The sequence below is a fragment of the Dermacentor albipictus genome, chromosome 3 (genome assembly GCF_038994185.2).
Source record: "Dermacentor albipictus isolate Rhodes 1998 colony chromosome 3, USDA_Dalb.pri_finalv2, whole genome shotgun sequence".
NCBI classification, from domain to species: domain Eukaryota; kingdom Metazoa; phylum Arthropoda; class Arachnida; order Ixodida; family Ixodidae; genus Dermacentor; species Dermacentor albipictus.
In genome coordinates, this window is record NC_091823.1 from 69,827,360 (window position 1) to 69,847,062 (window position 19,703).

The 19,703-nt window shown below is 45.2% G+C and overlaps 2 protein-coding genes across 2 annotated transcripts in view; one reads left to right on the plus strand and one right to left on the minus strand.

The window, feature by feature from the left end:
• LOC139057709 (uncharacterized) overlaps nt 1–19,703 on the minus strand; it is a 531,286-nt gene that overhangs the window by 107,420 nt on the left and 404,163 nt on the right. The window lies entirely within an intron of this gene.
• The window catches only part of LOC135914320 (guanylate cyclase soluble subunit beta-1-like), a 112,513-nt gene that overhangs the window by 44,780 nt on the left and 48,030 nt on the right, over nt 1–19,703 (plus strand). Inside the window, exons 2-6 of the mRNA XM_070535576.1 lie at nt 9,779–9,852; nt 11,246–11,349; nt 11,881–12,120; nt 13,694–13,859; nt 17,800–18,064. Of these exons, the coding sequence (XP_070391677.1) occupies nt 9,779–9,852; nt 11,246–11,349; nt 11,881–12,120; nt 13,694–13,859; nt 17,800–18,064 (849 nt within the window). The remainder of the gene's footprint in view (nt 1–9,778; nt 9,853–11,245; nt 11,350–11,880; nt 12,121–13,693; nt 13,860–17,799; nt 18,065–19,703) is intronic.

Sequence of the window (19,703 nt, forward strand, 5' to 3'; positions counted from 1 at the left end):
GGTTTCTTATACCCGTCGCCACGTTTTGCTGACGGCTAGCCGGCATCCACACGCTGAATCAGCGCGTATGTTCGTGCGGGAGTGCGTGTGGGTGCGTGTGTCTGCGTGCGTTCGGAGTGCAGAGGGCTACAGGAAGGCGGAAGAGGTGTCTGCGAAGACGGTGCAGGCGAGGTGAAAGAATGGACCTTGATGTATGGTGGTAGAGCGGTGCTGCTCAATAGCACACCACCATCTCACACACCTCCTGCCTCTTTTCATTTTTACCTTTCGTTTTTCACTGCATCGTCCTCATCTCTACGCTATATCGCGCGCCCTTTTCTGGGCGCCGTTTGTCTTACTATGCGCCGACGTCAGAAAGCGGGGCCTGTTGCTCCCGCTGGGGCCCGAAAATGATCGGGGACAAACGCCTGTGAGAACGCGTGCTGTTCTCGATTCAGCTGTAATCGTCACTCTTGGAAAGCATTGATCGAATGAACTTCCCCTCTTCTGCTCGCCTCGTGTAACTTCCCTTCTCGTTCGGCACCGATAACGACTGCGAATGCTCATGGAGATATGAATGAGTGCAAAAGGTAATGCTAATAAACTTTCGCTGAACCCCGAGCTGTGACGCGCACTCTGATGACGGTAGTATACGCGAGCTTTTCCCTAAAAGCCTGCTCTGCTCAACGTCATTGGATCCGGCAGTAAATTCTACAGCTACGGGACAGCTTGAGAGGGCGTGCGGGGTAGTCAAAACAATGAATGATGTCGTGGGTTGCGAAATGTAAAGACGAAAATCGCAAATGCTGGGATGGTAGAAAAAGCTGAGAGTAGAACAAGATGTTTTTGATCTTAAGGTTCACCGGGATGGTTCCGAAGAAAAAGAACATCTAGGAAAATCAGTTAAGATGGATCAGATATTACAACTAAGTGGTCTTGCAACTATGTGCACTTAGACGACATGAACTTCATGATTTCAGCAGCCGTATAAAACACTCTTCGTACTTAACGAATCCAGAGTGCGCTCGCTTGCTGTTGTCATCATCGCTTGTAAGCAGAAATATTACCTGCGCATGAAATGGTTGATTGTATAATGCAAATAATCTTTTTTTTTTCGTTCACAAGTGTATATCGCACTGGAAAGGAAGCTTTTCTCTTTCTTTTTTAGTTCACTTTATGCCGGCTATAGTGGAGTCTATAAGGGCTCATCGGCTCGTCTGGAGAGATGTGGATCGCCCCCGATTTCCCAAAATATTCAGACATTTTTTGCTAGGCTTCAATTCAAATTATGGAGCACATGGGTAGACATGAAGCATCGCAACCTGGAGACATGAAGCACGATCGTCTATAAATATTAATTGGAACAATAGCTATCAGGTACGCGTCACCATATACGTGCACACACGACGTTAAATGTAGTTTCATTGTGCTCCAATGTCCTCAATCACTACATCGTGTTTTCCAAGAGTTCTAATGCCGCACGAATGCTTTCTGATTGTCTTTTTTGTTTGTTTGTGATATCCCTTCGTTGAATGTATATTCTAACATGGTGGTTTACGGCCGTTGGATATTTGTTTCATTTTCAAGTCACTTCTTATTTGCTCAAAGAAATTGAAAGGGGTTGGTTGGATCACGTTAGTCTGAAACTGTTCCTGATTTAAACAGTTCGTGCTTGCAGTTTGTCATGTTTAGACATACCAGCTTTGCTTGGCTCTATGTGTTCGTGACAACTTTTTCAATATTATGAATATCTGATTCCTTGAATTGTGTGACATTTATGTTTACTCCGCTTGCGTCCCCATTTGTATATCTATACTATACCATGAATTCACAGCATTTTGGTCAGGAATATGTACTTCTAAGGACGCATGCTTTGTAGTTGTTTATTGTAAATCTTACCCCCATTTGCACTTCCCCTCCCCCCGCACATTATTATTAGTGCTGACATATATAAACACAATACTAGCTTTAATCTTTCGTACACTTAATACTATTCTTTCTGTATTGTCGGTATGATATGAGTGGTTCAGGCTGTGATAGATTGAAAAAGAAATGCTTTTGGTTAGTTGGGGTGCAATAAAGATCCCATCGCCGAACTTCATATCGTACTTGTTACTGCTAATTTTGCTTTCCGCGCTGTTATTCCATGCTGCCACCTATACCTTCCCTTATATTCAGCCGCGTATACGACAAAAGATTGGCGCAAAAAATGAGAACACATTTAGCAATAAACTACCACATGCACGTTTTAAACATCTTTAACGGCAGCAAACTTAGGCATAAGCACGCGTTAAAAAATTACTTGTGACAGTATGCGAGCTGGAAAAAGCCTTTAAGCATAAACTCGACTCCATGGATTTCTGTTCTATTCGCAAATGAACTGGGCAACTTTTGGGGACTTTGGTGTTCATATTGCATATTCCATTCTTAGACTGTGTGTGCGCAGTATATTGGTGATAACTTTTATGACATCACCATCTAATGTTTGGCTACTTATTCAGACGTGCTTAGTTCATTTTCGGCTACCTAAAACACCGCAAGCCTTTTAGATAGAGCCTTGCGAAGGATTTCATTTTTTTTTGTTTACGAAACAACTCCTACTTGCACTGTGCAGAAGATATCGTTGCCCTGCTGTTCGAATCTCGCGGCGCCTTGGCCAATCGCCTTTCCTGCTCGCTTCCTTCAGAAAGTACAAAACGTAAAACAAGATAAGTTGAGTGAGCAAAGCACTAAGCCAGCACATCGTTTCACCAGCGGCTTCTTCGAGTAAACGAAGCCAAAGTTGCTACGCAGGGTCTGATTAGCGCCAGGAAAAAAAGAAGTTGGCATCAATAAACAGCAACATTTATAAACACATATGAATTGAAATTACCTTCTGATATTGTAGCGGTGAGGTAGAGTTGCAGCACGGTCTTTTCAAATAATGCATATCGCAGGACTTGATGATTTTTGTACTCATTGGACTATAGGCGCTACTTTCAATCCTTACGGAAAATTTGCTGTAGAGCTCACTACAACAGTGTCTAAATATAGTTTACATGTAGGAACTGATGAGTGAGGTCCTCTCAGCTTACCACAGCTAGTTTTGGTCCCCACTGAATATGTAGGGAATTTGGGCTAATTTTCGTCTTCAAATGAAACGGTGGCCTGTGACCTCTTACTTTAGTGTCCCATGTAAGGTGAACACAGAGAGGACTCGAGGTAAACGAAGTGATAAGCTGAGAAGTTAATCACGCTGCAATATCTGGCTCGCTTCCTCGCACTGATGAAGAATAAATGCGAAGATAAAATGTAAAACAAGGCAAGCAAAACATGTGCACGTAATTGAAGAGACACTGAAGTTTTGCAGACATATCGTACAGGCCAGCTGTCTGAAGCACACCACTCTCCATGATTGTTCTTATTCTTGTTGGCTAGTGAAATGGCCCAACCCACTCTCGGGGGACCGGTAATGAATCGGGAAATGAAAAGTTCTGTTACCACTTTTTTTAATAAAGTAAGGTCCGCCCACCCTCGCGCAACAGCTTGGTCTCCGAAATAAAGTTTATTCACTCAAAAAGTAAGGTAAGATGAAATAAGTATCTTGTAAATTGTATTTAAAGTATCTACTGTTATATATATGAATGATCACATATCTAAGTGTTAAATAAGAACGTTTTCCAATAATAATAAATATTATGAAGAATTTTAGCATGCAGTTCTTTTTGTCTCACGCAGAAAGATGCAAAGGGCTTCACAAACGTTCCTGTGACTGTAACCCAGTACGGCAGCCTCAAAGGAAAGAATTACTGGAAGAGGCAAATTCAAGCCAAGGTTTTCAAAGGGTTCTTTCAGAAATTTTTTCCTTTGAATAATGAACCCGCGGCATGTCAAAAAGAAGTGTCGCAGAGTTTCAATCTTAATGCATCAATATTCCGCGAAGCTGCGATTGTGATGCACGTCTTTCTTTTGCCAAATTCTGTTTTTCAGTGGAACATTCGTCTATTCGAGAGTTGCTAAAACTTCACTCCTTGTTTGGGAATGCTTACCGAATTGAGAATCTGTGGCCTCCAAATCTCTCTATTACCTCTTATGCAAAACGAAAAAAAAAAGGAACCACGACAGAGTTTGCAGTAATTTGAAAATCTTTTTGGTTCACCTTTATAATTTTTCCGAATGTCGTGCCGCCAAATTTAAATTGTGCATTAAATTTTTCTCTTGCGCTAGTTCACTCGCCATCCTTTTCTCTTCCCGGTACTTGTTCCATCTCCGAGATCTCTAGACATATAGGGAGGATCAACTTTATCCAGAACAGCACGCGAGCGTTGGCAGCTTCTGGGCTCGGCAGTGGGTGATCCGCTCAGTACAGGATTCCATCGTTCTTACCTGCTCTTCACGCTCAGTCGACGAGCTTAAGAAGGCCATCAAGCCGAGTGCTTCCTCACATCGCCATGTGGTTGGATAGATTATGATTGTGAGCTGTCGTGTGCTTGCGTATGCCCGCGCCGCTTGGTGCATTTATCGCAGTTGGGGTATTTATAAGAATACAGCGCATGGTGTATGGCGGGGTAGAAACTCAAATGAGGATGTGTATGTGCGTGCGTGTGTGTGTAGCTTCCACCATACTACGGCTTCCTCTCGCGTGAAAGCGTTGTAATCCCAAGACTCCTGCTTACGCTCCTGTACAGGTTGCTTCATTTATATGTTCCACCACTCAATTGGTTTTTGTCTTTTCACTCAACAACATTTAGCCGTACTTGTTTCATCGCTTGCTGCATGTAGTTTACGAGTTCCTTGTAATCCTAGACTGCTGCAGGAAAAGTCTCTATTTTAGGCTCTGCATTTTGCGATCTGTGCTGTTTACTTTTCATTCATTTTTAAGTATTCTGCTGCTGTTGCTTTCTGTCATCCGCAGGTATTTCTCGCAAAGTTTAAGGTTCTACCTCTATGATCACTACCCAGGCTATCTGATTTTCTATAACTGTCAGCATTTGGTCTAGTCTTTCATCCACAGTCTCTGAGAATAAGGCATAGTCGATACATGGCTGCGCATTTCCGTATTGCCACGTTACCTGTCCATGACATCGGTTCTTTCAGCATCGCACGCGTAATTCGAAGACGTGGGATTGTTCCCCACCTGCGGAAAGTTGTTTCTTTCATCCACTTTCACTACCATTAATTTTTAATTTCTTTATTTCAATTAGTAAGTACAAGTTATTTCCCCTATGTTGTCGTTGGCGTCTTTGCTCGGTGGCTTCTCATGATATCATTCAATAAAAATTGGGCCCCTCGGTTGGTTTCTTCTCGTTCTGTTAACTAAGTAGTACAAGGATCGGTTCCTTGGACAGATACAACACCATCCGTAGAGATACTCCGTACGCATTCATATCTTCCACTAAAATTGTCCGGCTCAATTTTCTCGCCGTAATAATATCACTTCTGGCAAATGCAATAAATTCTTTATTTTGATCTCCGATATAACCAGTTCATAAGACAGCTGCTACCAGTCATGTTTTTTTATTGTTCGCATTTGCCGTTAATCTATAAATGCTTCTTACATGTCTGTCTTTTTTTTACCCCCTGCCACTTCACATCTCTTGAAACACCAAAGGCAACACCATCTTGTGGTGTTTGAGGGAACCGAGCTTCACGTCACGTGACCGAACAGTTTTCTCTTATTATTAGAAGTGCCGCGTATGCTGACAAGCTCTGCACTACGATACACTCTGCACTACGATGATTTCTCTTTCATTATATCTCTCTTTCTCTTCTTTATTGCTATAGAGTAATGTTAGTAAGGGTAATTTAGAGCAGTGGTAAAATGGAATTAATGGTAATGTTGACAACGCGCCGTCGCTGGTCGTACTGCCGTTTATTTTTCCTTTGGCGCTCCTCGTAATCACGTTGCTCCTCGGTAGCCCTAACTATGCGTCGCATACCCATAGCGTTGCTGCAAGAACAATCAGTTGCTAGGCTGGTTCTTTCATATACGAAAGGCTAGTGACGTCACTCGCCACGTCGCAAGCTGCCGTCACGGTGGCAGATCGCACAACAGTAATCTTCACCGGGAAACGTACGCGGGGAGTGCTAGCTGCTTCGCATTGTTATCAGGAGCGCCTCATCATAAATTCTATGGTTTGGATGTTTGTTTTCTGCTTGTTTTTTATTGAAACAAATGCTGCTCTGTATTTTATATGCGTGATTTCAAAGTACATGCGCTCGTTTCCGCTTCACTTTGCTGAACGCTTGAAGCCTGCTTCACCTCCGTAGCGGGTCGGCCCGGTATTGCACTACCTTCGCGATCGGCCCACATTTTTGCCCACGGACAGGAACGCGAAAAGTGCCGACCAACGAGAGGCTAACAGCTTCACTGTAATAAATTACAAGGAGAAGCAAGCGCGTTCCTTTACGCGTTCCATTTACAGGGAAACACGGCGCTGCGAACGCACCCTTACTCTAGGAAAAAATTCGGGCATGTCATGATCTAAGTCCGACCAAAATGTGCCTGTCGCTTGGCATAACCTCCCTATCTGCACCGGCCGCGTCGGAAGACCACTGAGCCATCCATCTTCATCCATCAGAGACGCTATCACCGAGCCGCACCGGCTGAAGACGAGACGAGACGAGATGAAACCTCGACTGCGCGTGACGCACTACTGCGCCGGTAAGGAACAGCCGCTTCGTATACGAAAAAGCTTTGCTCTCTCCCTTTCTACCTCTTTATATTCCCCTTTCCCCCACCCCCAGTGTAGGGTAGCAAACCGGATACTGCTCTGGTCGACCTCCCTGCCTTTTCTACCCTTTTCTCTCTCTCTCTCTCTCTTGGCCGCACCCATATAGTGCGCACACACGGAACCTGCTGGTACTACTAATCCGAAATTGCCCTCAGAAACGACTGGCAGTGCGTTTGCTATGGAACGCTATCGCTAGTTCTTATACCCCTGGCGGTTGTTGCTGCTTAGTTTTGAGTCACTGTGCCGCAAGAACAACTGTGAGTGCGGCTGGGTTGCTTCCGCGCACTCGAATCTGGGCACTTATGCGAGCGCCGAACGCCACTTGACAGTTGGCGTTTCTTTTATTTTCCCCCTTTCTCTCCTTTTTTTTCGGAGGGGGGGGGGTGGCGTAGAAATAAATGTTCTGCTTCAGGTGGCCTCCCTCCACCCGGCTGTAATGCTGGTTGGAAAAAGGGGGACCAGTTATTAAACGGCGCAGGATTTTGTTCTCATTTCTGTGATATGCATCCACTACTTGCACTGCCGATGGCCCTCCTATATATTTATATATTTATTTATATATTTCACAGCTACTTATTTATTTATTTATTTGTATTAGTTATTTACTACTTATTTAATTAGTCAATACATGTAAAAAGCATTTTTGCTTTTTACATGTATTCGAATTGGCGGCATCGGAGTTGGGCCCGATCTAAACCTTCCTCTTAAGCCCCAGTGGCTTAGCGGTCACGTTCGTTAGTCGCTGACTGCAAGGTATCTGGTTTGATTGCCGGATTTGAGGACCGCAGTGCGATGATTGCACTCAGACTGAGAGACGGATGGACCGACAGGCGAAAATCATAAACCAAGGAAAAAATAAAACGCTAATGCGCAATGATTTGACGCCACTGTGGTTAGATCGAGAGAGAGAAAGAAAATGGAAACGCACGGTGGTTAGTCAGATTGCGCCTGGTTTACTAGCCTACACTGGGAAGGAAAAAACGGGAAGAAAAAGGAAAGGGAGAAGGAAATAAATAACAAGTGATGCGAGCACACACGCAACTGCGTTGACCGCGTAGTAAAAGACGGTCACACTTCCCAGACGTCCTCGAAAAGTGCAGCAGTCACCTTCCAACTCTCGGCGTGCATGACTGTTGAGTCCATGATCCCATTTTCTTTCTTCCTTGAACACAACTTTACTGTGTCACTGTTTACTGTAGAGCCTACTGTGTTCGTATCGGCATTGTGGATAGTCCCTTGTGCAGGGTCTAGGATTTCGTCAAGGTCATACAAGGCATCCTTATGGGCTGCGCCTCTTTTAAGAAGGAAAAAACAGAAATTGAGTGCCGCTTTGCGCCGGCTGCACAGTTAGGCAGCTTTGCTATAGTTCTTGATGTGATGCTGTAGGCACTGTTATTCAGCTCATTATATGCATATATGCAGCTGACTCGGGGTCGCGGAAAATACGAGAACATTCGCGTACCTTGATTTCTCTGCTCGTAGATGTAAATCGAAATTTCTGGAAGCCCGCTTCGTCGCATCGCGAAGGGTGGGTGGTATTGCAGATGCGATGTTCATCGTATTGGTTAGTTATGCATGACAATGTGGCGCCGTTCTAACAAACATATATTTTTTTCTGCTAGTCATATAGAAGAACTCATTGAATAGCGCCATTACCTGTGTCTTGTTCATTTTCTCCCGACTTTTCCTGCCTGTTCTTCGTATTAACGTATTATTATTATTATTATTATTATTATTATTATTATTATTATTATTATTATTATTATTATTATTATTATTATTTGTTTTGAACAGATATATACAATTCTAAGGAAAGGGAAAGCGAGGAGCAGGCTGGCAACTGCCACCGGGAGGGGCACAACGCCTGCCTATTCTTCAGAAGGGAGGTGACACCAACACAGAAATGGAATATAGGAAGGAGGGGAGGAAACAGGAAAGAAAGAGCAACAGGAGAAATCTGAAGAATAAAAAATGGCTGTGGCTTAGCTAAGGTTAAGCCCAGGATGCGAAGCATACTAGCCTTTATTTTAGTTGTTGAACCACTGTTTAGCCTGGTGAACTGCTGTTGCTTGGCTATATTTGGTTCGGCTAGACGAAGAAACAACTCATGCAGGCGAGCGCACGAGCTGAGACCCGGCTATGTAGCTACGCGGCCGCAAGGAACTCCGCTTTTGCAGCTGTTATGACGTCATATGGTAGCTACGTGGCCGCGCGCGGCGCAGCAAGGAAGAGCGTGGTTGTGCGGCTAGTATGCTTCGCATAAAAGTAGAACACACAGTACAGATCACACACCATAGGGCCGGTCATTGAAGGTAACGCTACTACAGAATCCTGAATACTTTCGATGATACAAACGTGAACCTAAGTTAATTAACGCTAAAAACGTACGAGCGCGATGAGCCTGATCACGTTTAGACACACAACCACTGGGGTACAAACATTCCTTGAGTGTCGTACACCGCAGGCCAAGAAGATGATAGTCTCTCACTAGCGACGTGCGCTGCGCACTGAAAGCGGGACACTCAAATATTAGGGGCTGAAGTGTCTCGCAGCATGCCACAAGGCGTACACGATGAACTGGTCACACGTCCTTGTCTGTATAAACGTTCGTGCACGTTCACGCAGCGAACCCTCAGCTTGAGCAGTTGCGCTCTAGCGCGGCGAGGCAATCCTCGACCGCGAACACGGGGCGGGAACGTTCCATTGGAGACGCGCTGGTCTGGATGCTACTTGAGTAGGTGGCGACGAGTCAGCAGACGAGCATCATATCAAGCTTGCACAATATTTTTGGCCAGTCACAGTTCTTATGGGTGCAAGTTGAAGCCAGTCGATCAGCCTCTTCATTTCCGACGATTCCTACGTGTGAAGGTATGAGCAATGACCTCCCATGTGAGAATAATCCTTGTTCCTCCATGGAAGGAAAAACTAGCATTTCCCAATTTTCTTGTTTGAGAGAGTGCTTTAGGGAGTTTGTGCGGCCCCTTGGAAGTTGTATAAAAAGCTAACTTATTTTGTGTTTTGATCACTGCGGGAACCTGCGAAAATGGAATCAATCACAAGGAACATGTGATTGCGTGTTTCTGCAGTACGGATTCATCCACTGCGCCTTGGAGGATCTCGTGACCAAGAAGTTTGGAGCGGAGACGTGGAAACTGCTTCTGTGAGTTTCTTTTGCAACAATGCTGTGCGCGTCTACCACCAACGTCTTATTAGGAGGCGCTAACAAATCTGTTGGTTTTGCTACTGCTTATATATTATACAAAAAAAAATAATTTCCATGATGCCCATATTCGTATCGCTGGCATCGTGGCTTGTGTGAGAGCCGAACCTAAACGGTTCGGCTCTTTCCTTTCAGTTAAAGAATGAAGAAAGGGAGAGAGATGCTGTTTGTTTTAAGTCAGTATTTTGGCACCTCCTATTCAACAGCAGCAATAAGAAAGTGACGATAAGCATCTGAATGCGCTTGTTTTTAAAATGATTCGCATTTATGCTCGCACCGCTTGTTTACAGCTCGAAGCACGCTTATTTTTGCAGCTCCACTTCCACGGAAGGTATCAAGAATTTATGAAGTGACTAGATAACATGTTCCCTAAATGAGGTAGATTTAAACCCGTTGGCATGTTCGATGCACATTATGGCGCAGTCGTGCTTTTCGAGGAAGTATATTGATCCTGTGTTCCATGAAATGGAGAACTCTGTAGCAGTTGCCACGCAGAACGTGTTTGGGGCGTGTTTTTGGTCTTTAGCTACTTTTGTTTTGTGCATATTACGCCACACTCACGTTCTTGTCGCAACAGGACAGCGTTCCACGCTGTCTTTAACCTAAACCGCTTGTTGTGCACATTTCACGTGTTTTTGTGTGCTTGTCTTTTTCGCGTCATTGCATTAACATTACACGGTCCGCTGGTTTCAGTCCCTTATTACAGTGTGTGCATTTGACGGCCTAAAGCTATAGCGCTGGACGCCACCGTGAGACACCCCGGAAACGCGTTTCATGCTGTTTGCCAATTTTGTAGCATGTGCCTCTGCGGTCCTCTTTCTTTGGCTACAATTCTAGGCGAACTTACTAGTGTGACCTCCAAAGCAGTATGCACGGCTTTGGAGGTCACAACCATCGAGGGTTGACTATCATGCAGGCAATTCTGCATGCAACGTACGGGAGGACATGGTCGCTCAATTAGAGGCTGTACTTGGAGGCTATTTCACATTAGAAAGAACGGCTCGTATACCGGCACTGAATATTCATCCCAGACTTTTACGCTTTGAGCTACGACACGCACTTGGCCGATGGGCTTACAATGCGTGTGTGTCAACGAAGCCGCTCTTAAACTTATGTAAAGAGACTGGTCATAAATGGGATACTCTAGGTTGTTGAGTGTTGTGGTATGTTTTGTGTAAGTTGTGTATCCGTGGCGGGCACTGTGCGCATCGTTCCATTTTTCATCATATCTACCTGGAGTAGCTTGTTTACTGTTCCGCCATAGAAACTTCCCCTGGATTCACTTACTAGCTCTCTCTCTCTCTCTCTCTCTCTCTCTCCATGTCCCACGCAGAAAGAAGTCAGGAATTGCGATGCACGGCGCCTCATTTCTGATGCACAAGGTGTACACGGACGACATGACGCTGAAACTGGTGGCAGCAGCCTGCGAGGTGCTCGGTGAGTAATGATTACTTCACTTAGTGGTGATAACAATCTCGAACGCGTTTCTACATTCAAGGCGGGGCCTCTATATTATTGGAAAATGTTTTCGGACGCGTACCTACGATGGTGTACGCCAGCAGCAGGCGCGCATGTGTTCCAGCGTTGACGTAAGAGTCCCGGGGTGAAGATGGACATGTGCTAGGAAAAGACGATTTTAATGGGGGCCAAGTATAGTGAGGTACTGAATATTATGGAGCTCTAAATTATGGATTAGATAACCTAAATTATGGTTATCTATTATGGCTCTAAATTATGGCTCTAAATTAACCTAATTATGGTTATCTATTATGGCTCTAAATTATGGTTTAGATAACCTGTTTACTGAACGTAAAGGGTCGGCGCTTTGTCAGGTGCTTCTATATCTTTATTTCCTTATAGTTGACCTGGATATGCCGGCAATGACGATGTTCAACGCTTTAATTATGCTTGAGATAATTTAGAAAGACGCGTCCTCGGAAACAAACAGTAAACCTTTGTAACCTGCAGGACTGGACCTTGACACGTGCCTGGAAGCATTCGGAGAGCACTTCCTCTACTTTTGCCAGCAGCACGGCTACGACCACATTCTGCGTGTCCTAGGCTCCAACATGGCTGACTTTTTGACGAACCTGGACAACTTGCACGATCACCTGGCATCCACCTACCCGGGCATGCGGGCACCCTCTTTCCGCGTAACACCTGGCCCCAGCGGCCAAATATTGCTACACTACTACAGTGACAGAAAAGGTGCACGTTCCTCAGTGTTTAAGTGTCGAATGCTGCGTGGCGTGAATATAAAATATATTAATATCTTTACTATTAACGCACCACTGTTTTCACGATACCCGAAACTATACTTTCTCTTCGTGCTGGCATTGACCTTGTTTCACGGAAGAGGATGGTCATGGATTCAATTAATAAATGCAGAAGCTGCATCAATGACTGAAACACAGTGCGAAGAAGAATACTCATAAATGCAAGATGGACCTGATGTAACAAATTGGGCCGTTTATAGCAGCCCAGAAATACGTTTGGAAAAGCTATGGCAATTCAGCCGACGTGCTATTGATCTCGCGCTGTCGACTTGCCACGAAAAATGCGATTATGTGTGTCACCATAATATTGGAAAGCGCAGTAACAAAAAATATTAGTATAACAAGCATTATATATCGAACAACGTACCTATACAGTGCTAAACAGCCTTTCAGCGTACCACATCTGGAGTAGCATGTCAGGTATATTGTAAGACAGGCATGTACCCTCGAAATTCGCGCGAGTACATTTCATGTGGTTCCTTGTTTGTCAAGCAAAAGAGAGGTGTATCTCACAGCTATATGTCAGTGAGATACACCTTATTTCATATGTCTTTTGAGAGTTTACGCGTCTTTATGGCGAATGATGGTGATTATTTACATTTCTACTGGTAAAGGTACCCCCCTCCCTCCCCTAATTTGCACAGAAAAGTTACCTGGGGATGCCCCCGCCCGCCTACCCCGAAAAAAAAAATCCTGCATACCTGCCTGTTGCAAGGCTAGCATTACTAGCTCTCACTAACGTCTTGGTCGTTCTTCAGGATGCCATGTGGCAGCTACGAGCTGTAAGACGCTGCATAAATAATAAAGCGAAGCTTTCTAATACTGTCGGACTTTCCGGGTAGTGGCTGTTTTCGACTGCTGTCTTTCCGAACTTCTCACGCATCGGGGAGCGCTCATACAACAAATAGGCTTATATGTAGCCCCATCTGTGCCGGCCCTAAAGACGTGCGGGTGCCCGGATCTGTTCTCTTCCGAATTATGCAATACAGTTACAAACGGTACCCAGACAATATCACTGTAATAAATATACGCCTTCAAGCACTAAATTCCTTCACTAAGGCAAAGCTTTATACATGCCTTTTTCCCGGGCTTCGGTGCATCGCCTTGGCCGTCTTCTCGCCGAGTAACGTGACCTGATCTTGGAGAAGGTGCCATAGTAAGCTGGGCTGATCCCGTAAATGACTTGAGGGAAAGTGGGCTGATCCCGCAGAGAAGGTAATCTGTGATCACGCAGATAAAATTGGTAGCGTGGCGAGGGTTCTCGCGTCTCACAGCAGATGTTGCAAAACTTGCGTCACGAAAACTTCGCTTCACATAGATTCCAAAAGTTATATTGGATCTGCATAATTATTCTTTTCTCGGAAGCGTTCGCTGTGAAAATCAGCTAGCAAATTAGTGACAAAGGAGGAGCAGTCGATAGAGTACGTTGTATTCAATATAGCTAAGCTGTACATCTGCAAGAAAATCGATTGCGCCCTGTTTTTTACACCCACTTCTACATGCAGGTCTACACCCCATTGTGCTTGGCATCGTCAAGGTGGTGGGAAGGGAGTTCTTCAATACTGAGGTCCGCGCCAACATCTCCGTCGTGTCAGAGTTCGGCGACAGAGCCCACGTGACTATGGAGGTGACCGAGCAGAACAAAGAAGGAAAGAGCTGCTTGCTTCCAAGGTATGGGGGCGTGCTTTGCCAGCACTTCCCAAAAAAACGAATGCACGCACTTAACTCGTACGCCTGCCCGCAGCCTCAGCTCAGTCACTACGGCGCTGCGTTGCTGAACACAAAGTCGTGGGATCAATTCTCGACCACCGCCGCCGCATTACGTAGGGGGCAAGAGAAGAGCTGAGAGAAGGAGAGAAAGATAGAGAAAGCAAGAGAAAGCCGCAGGCCCGCTCGGCACACGCGGTATAGTCAGCGTGTCTCGTGCCTAATCACCCAGCGAGCAGTTTCGGGTTTTTCAAGTCCCACACCTTCAAAGAGAAGCTTTCTTTGTAAGCCCTGCCGGATTTCCCTGAGCACGGCTGCTGGGTGCTTCTGCTATCTTGTCGAATAGCTCATACTTAAAAGAAAAATGAACCATGTGCCCGATGGTGAGATCGAACCTCGGTCCCCCAGCACAGCGGTCGGATACTCTAACCGTTCGGCCACAATTGCACATGCATTTCGAGCGTGCCAGCGCCAACTAGCTCACATAGATGATTGCCGCGTGTTACATTTCGTAGTACTGGTGAGCGAGAGCACATGAGCGCGCACCCGAGCAGATGCAGATGGGGCGGCCTTTGGAGAACTTGTCACGTGAGTAGTGATGTTCGGGGAAAGGCCTTCGGTATGAATTTGCGCTGACATTACAATATCACAAAAACTAGCACAATCAGCACACCTTATACATTTAAGCAAAGCTTCGTGTAAGTAGCTTCAAACCAGGTGTGTTGTAGCTGCTGGTATTGTCTTTCTTTTCCCATACGAATATCATTTTGCCTTAGTATTTACGTAACCGACTTTCGTGGGTCACCAGTAGTAGCGTAACGTCGAGGATAACCAGAGTTTGGTTTATTTGACATTTAATCTCGATGGTTCCCGACATATCCAGACTTGTACACATTACAGAAAATATGACGGATTACAGTTCCAATTACGCCGTTGAAAATTGTAATTGATGAGTTACCTATTACTGCCCCACGAAAATAATTTAGGAACTACTCAGCAGTGATCGTCTACTTTCCACGTTACTGGCCTCTGAACCTTTATTAAGGCTAAGCAAATAGAACGAGCTGGCCTGTCCCTTTAGCGCATCTCTCGCAGCCCTTCTTTCATTGTTTACGGCCACTAACAACTGCTATTTAATAGAGTTCGTGGGTCAACCTCTATCATTCTGGTTGTGAAGGCTCCGGCAGCGACAATGAAAACTTGGTCGAGTAGGAAAAGAGAGGGAGGTTAGCCAGTTGGTTCGATGAGCGCGCTAGAGGTGTAGGCCGGTGTTGTAACTCATAGGGATCTGGCGCGCAATATTGCGGTTGCTCAACACCTGGATGTTCTATGAAGCGCAGCGCTTCATTGCTGCTTAGACGATGAGAAGGCACTCCCGCCTGCGCCAATGAAAACTGAAAAAATATCGCCCGTATGTGATTTCCTGGCATTACCCTCCTATAAGTGGCCTTCACTATCGAGACATTGCCTATTCAATTCAACGGCCAGCACGTGGTGGCGCGTTGAGATGAGGAGACAAATGCTGAGTCCCTAGTTTGCCTGTCTGAGCATGCGCATTCGTGAGGCAGCTGCGTGGCGCGATCTCGGGCATCCTGCTGCATGCAGCTTTCGCCAAATTTTTTTCCGCCTTCTTTTCCTTCTCTCCCTGATATTTTTCTCCCCACTCCTCTTTCCCTCTGCAGTGCTATTGAGGTGTCCTCCTCTGAGAGACAGTTACGGCACTGCACTTATCTCTTCCATTCTCTTTAAAAGTCACTGCACACACACACACGGGTTACCAAAGCTGCGTCGCTTGCCGTAGCTTGTATCGTCAATAAACTATCCGGTGACATGCATTTGGTTACTGAAAAAAAAGTAAATGAATTACAGTTAGCGTTACTGAATAAACAAAGTAATCCATAAATTACAAAATTAACAAGAATTGTATCTGATTACAAGTATTTAATTGCACGTAATTCGTTACGCACAAGTCTGGACATATCGCAGACGGCGACGGAGAGGGTGCTGGTATTGGCGGCATAGTTGTTCTTAGCAAGTTCATTTTTCTGGCATGGATGGTGGTGCGCAAATGTTTTGCAGACATTCGTCAGTAGCGTAAAGAACGACCAGCGTGTACCTGCAGCGCAACGAACTCGCGATATTGTACAATTATAAGACGACAGCTGCTGTACCCGATGACTGAGCTACGACCTACATTTGTTATTACGTCCTTCCGCAGATGGACGGCCCGTAATTCTAGCAAATCGATATTTTAAATTGAAGATGCCACATCGATTGCCTGACTGTATGAGTCTGGCGCGACAAAATAAGCCGAGCCGAACGTCGCGTGCCTGGGCACGGACGTCGCGATGTGTTTGGTTTTATTAATCGAGAGCCCGTTGCTATGGTATCAGCGTCAGCCATGTCGATCTAGAGCAGACAACTGCTTGGCGCTGGAGCTGTCCCTGAGCGCAGAACGAAAAAATATTAAACGTGCGTGGTACCTGGCGACACATCCCCTGCGGACGCACGGGTTGGTATAGGTCAAGCGATAGAACGGATGTTTAAACCAGTTGAACGGCATGTAGAATGCATAAATAGGATAGACAAGATTTAATGCAGGTAATTTGCCCTCCAGTTAATATCCGCATTCTATGCCTTTGTATGAAAGGGCATCGCTGCGCGTATATTCGTTTTGTCTGCGCGTCTTTAAAACCCTCCTTAGCGTTCGTATACAAGTGATGTTCAGCAGAGTTTCTTGTCGGGCGAGTTGGTACATAGTTGGGGACGAACAGGAAACTAGCCATAAAAGACGCATACACAAGAGAAGAAGTGAAGACAAGCGCTCAACTTGCAACTCAACTCGCAATTTACGGGTAAACTCAGACTTGTGTGTCCATCGCTTAAGTTTAGCATTTGAATTGGTTCGAAATAAAAAAAAATATAGATGTTTAATATAGGATCGCAAAGAGATATTTTACTGCTTTTAGTAAAGATACGCTCGTTAGAAAAAACAAAATGTGCGAAGGTATAACGATTGGAAAGGTCGTACGCTTCTTAGTTAATTATCTAATTTTTTCGAAGGATGCCTGCCACATTGCTAACACCAGGGCTGAAGGACGTTTGCTTGCTCCTCATTCCATGGCACTTATCCCCTTGGAGGTTTATGTATTGGCGGAGGTGGGGGATGTAGGGGGGTGTAGCCTGCACATTTGGGTCTGTAGTCCCAAAAATGTTCTTACTCTAGAACTGTTTCGTAAGTGCCCATACCAGCCAATCGGAATGATGGACATATTATCGAATACAGCAAGCCAATGAAAAGAACACTTACGAACCCAAACTGTGTGAATTCGGACCCTTAAGCGCTTGCTGGTTTTCGATGTGTTTTGCGTGCGTAACTTTGTCTTCGTTGGGTTCGATACAATTACAGGTCATGCTGAGGGCAACCCATTCATAGGGTTTTTTTCGCAGCAAACGTCAGGATGTGGGATCAGATAGGTCTTACTTTAACACATTCGGATTTCCGAAAATTTCTTGAGTACAAGAGTGTGTAGAACGATCGGCTCGTAGGCTATTCTTGATTAAAGCTGTTACAGCGAGCTTAAGCAGGAACAGGAACAAAGGGGACCTGTACAACAAGCAGCGCTTCTCATTTAGTGCACTCCTGCTTGTTTCTACAGTTCCGTCTTAAGCACGCTGCTGCAGGTTTCCCCTTATAAGTTAACGCGGGTAGTAGTTCTGCGGGTTTCCGCAGAACTACTACGTCATAAGTTAACGCGTGCACCTTCACTTTGTCAGAGCTGGACCAGGTATGCCCTTCGCACGCCCTGCTCACCCCCCCCCCCCCCACCACCAGCACCACCTTCCCCCTGCGTATTATTCAAGCACCGTACTTGAAACCTTTCCTTGGCGCTTTTCACTGCAGCAACGCATCTGAGACGCTGAGCAACAGTCCCGAAGACCTGCCCATGGGCGTACGGACGATGTGCATGGCATTCCCGTTCCACGTGCTGTTCGGCCGTGACTTCGGCATCATGCAAGCTGGCAACGGCTTGCTACGGCTAGCCGGTCACCGTTGGAAGGAGAGTCGGGCTCAGGGAGGACAGCGTCTCAAATTCGACGACATTTTTGAAATCACGCGGCCTGTCATTGATTGCACCTTCGAGTCCATACGCAGCTACTGTAATCAGGTCAGTCTTATATTGCTCTTGTTAGGAAATTGTCGCAAAAAGCTATGAGCACCTAAAAGCGGAAGATATTTTTTTACCTGTCGTCCTAATATTTATTTATTTATTTATTTATTTATTTATTTATTTATTTATTTATTTATTTATTTACTATTTATTTATTGACTAACTGACTGACTGACTGGCTGACTGACTGTTCATTGGTTCTGCTTGTCGTCCCGGACCTATAGCTTTCATGTGAGCAGTGCCATCGATGATCGCAGGGTAATAACTTGCACCGAATGAAAGTGTGTCAGCAGAGTTGCTGTACTCGTACATATCTCGCACGTAGGCATGGCAAAAAAAAAAAAAAAATCGCCTAAGGGACATGCTAGCGCTATGTGGTACAAAATTTGTAAACAGGGATAAGGTGCCTCAGAAAGGCTGGCCCTTTCTTGGTGTTAGCACTATGACGTTCGTAAATCATTAGTGACTTTCTTTTCGCTACGTTTTGTTGTCACCGATTGCGCCAGCAAATAGTCTTTTTGCCTACGTGTGCATCAACACTCATGTTTAATCACGAGATGAACGGCATTTTTCACTACCGGATTCCTGCCTTGGTGCCCTCTGCTTCTTCATGGTAATGTGTTTACTATGAAAATATGAGCACCATATTGGCGTGTTGGCTTTCCTTTTACTGCCGCAGCTGTTTGAAAATTGCGTGAGGTGGAAAACTGAGCGTGAAATGAGCCGCGGTGAATGTTTAGGCGTGCGGAATTATAGAACAGGCAAACACTGTTTCGACGGCAACAGACCGCGAATGTTCTGCAACAACAAACGCTTGGCAGCCGAAGATACGTGGTCGCCACGCGACGGCTGGCGTGGTGCAGTCAAAATGCTGAGCGCGCATGCAGCACACATCAGAGGCGTAGATTAAAATGGCGGAGGAAGTCGTTCGTGCCATGCAGATTTCTACGACTCGAAAAGCTCGCGTGTCTTTGACGCGTGCTTCGACAAAAAAAAAAAATCTTAAATGGAAGTCACTTTTATGCGTCGACTAGCAGGAAGAGCACAAACAGAAAGATGCGTACGGTGTGCTTAGGAAACGACCACAATAAGAAGCCCCGATTTCTGCACAAAATTGGAGCTCAATGCAACCTTCGTATTTGCAGCTTTTTTTCCATTGAACGCGCTATCGCACTGAAGCAGACTGCTTTCAGGTGCCATCGTCGAGGATTGCTACACGACACTCTGTGGCTTTTGCTTTAAGAAATAGACAAGTTTTTTATGAAGCCGCTTTCTAATGCACGCTTACCTTGGCCAAGGAAGTTACATAGCTGAAAGACAAATATTCTTTTGAATCGTCTGTGCAAAACGTTTCTGCAGGTATTCTTTGAACTGAAATAAGAGACAGTCGGAAGTGGAGAGGGGTAAGGATGGAAAGGCAGGGAGGGTAACTGAAATTGGTTACCACATGGAGGGGTGGATCGGGGTGCGAAAAAAATAGAAAGAAGAGACAAGCATGTTCTCTTCAGTGCTGCAGCTACATAATAGACTAAGTGATACTCATATCAAACATCTAGAAAACTAGAAATTTTCACATGACGCTTTTACCATGTCAACGACAAAGTATCAAGCTATAATGTCGATTTTCTGAACTTCC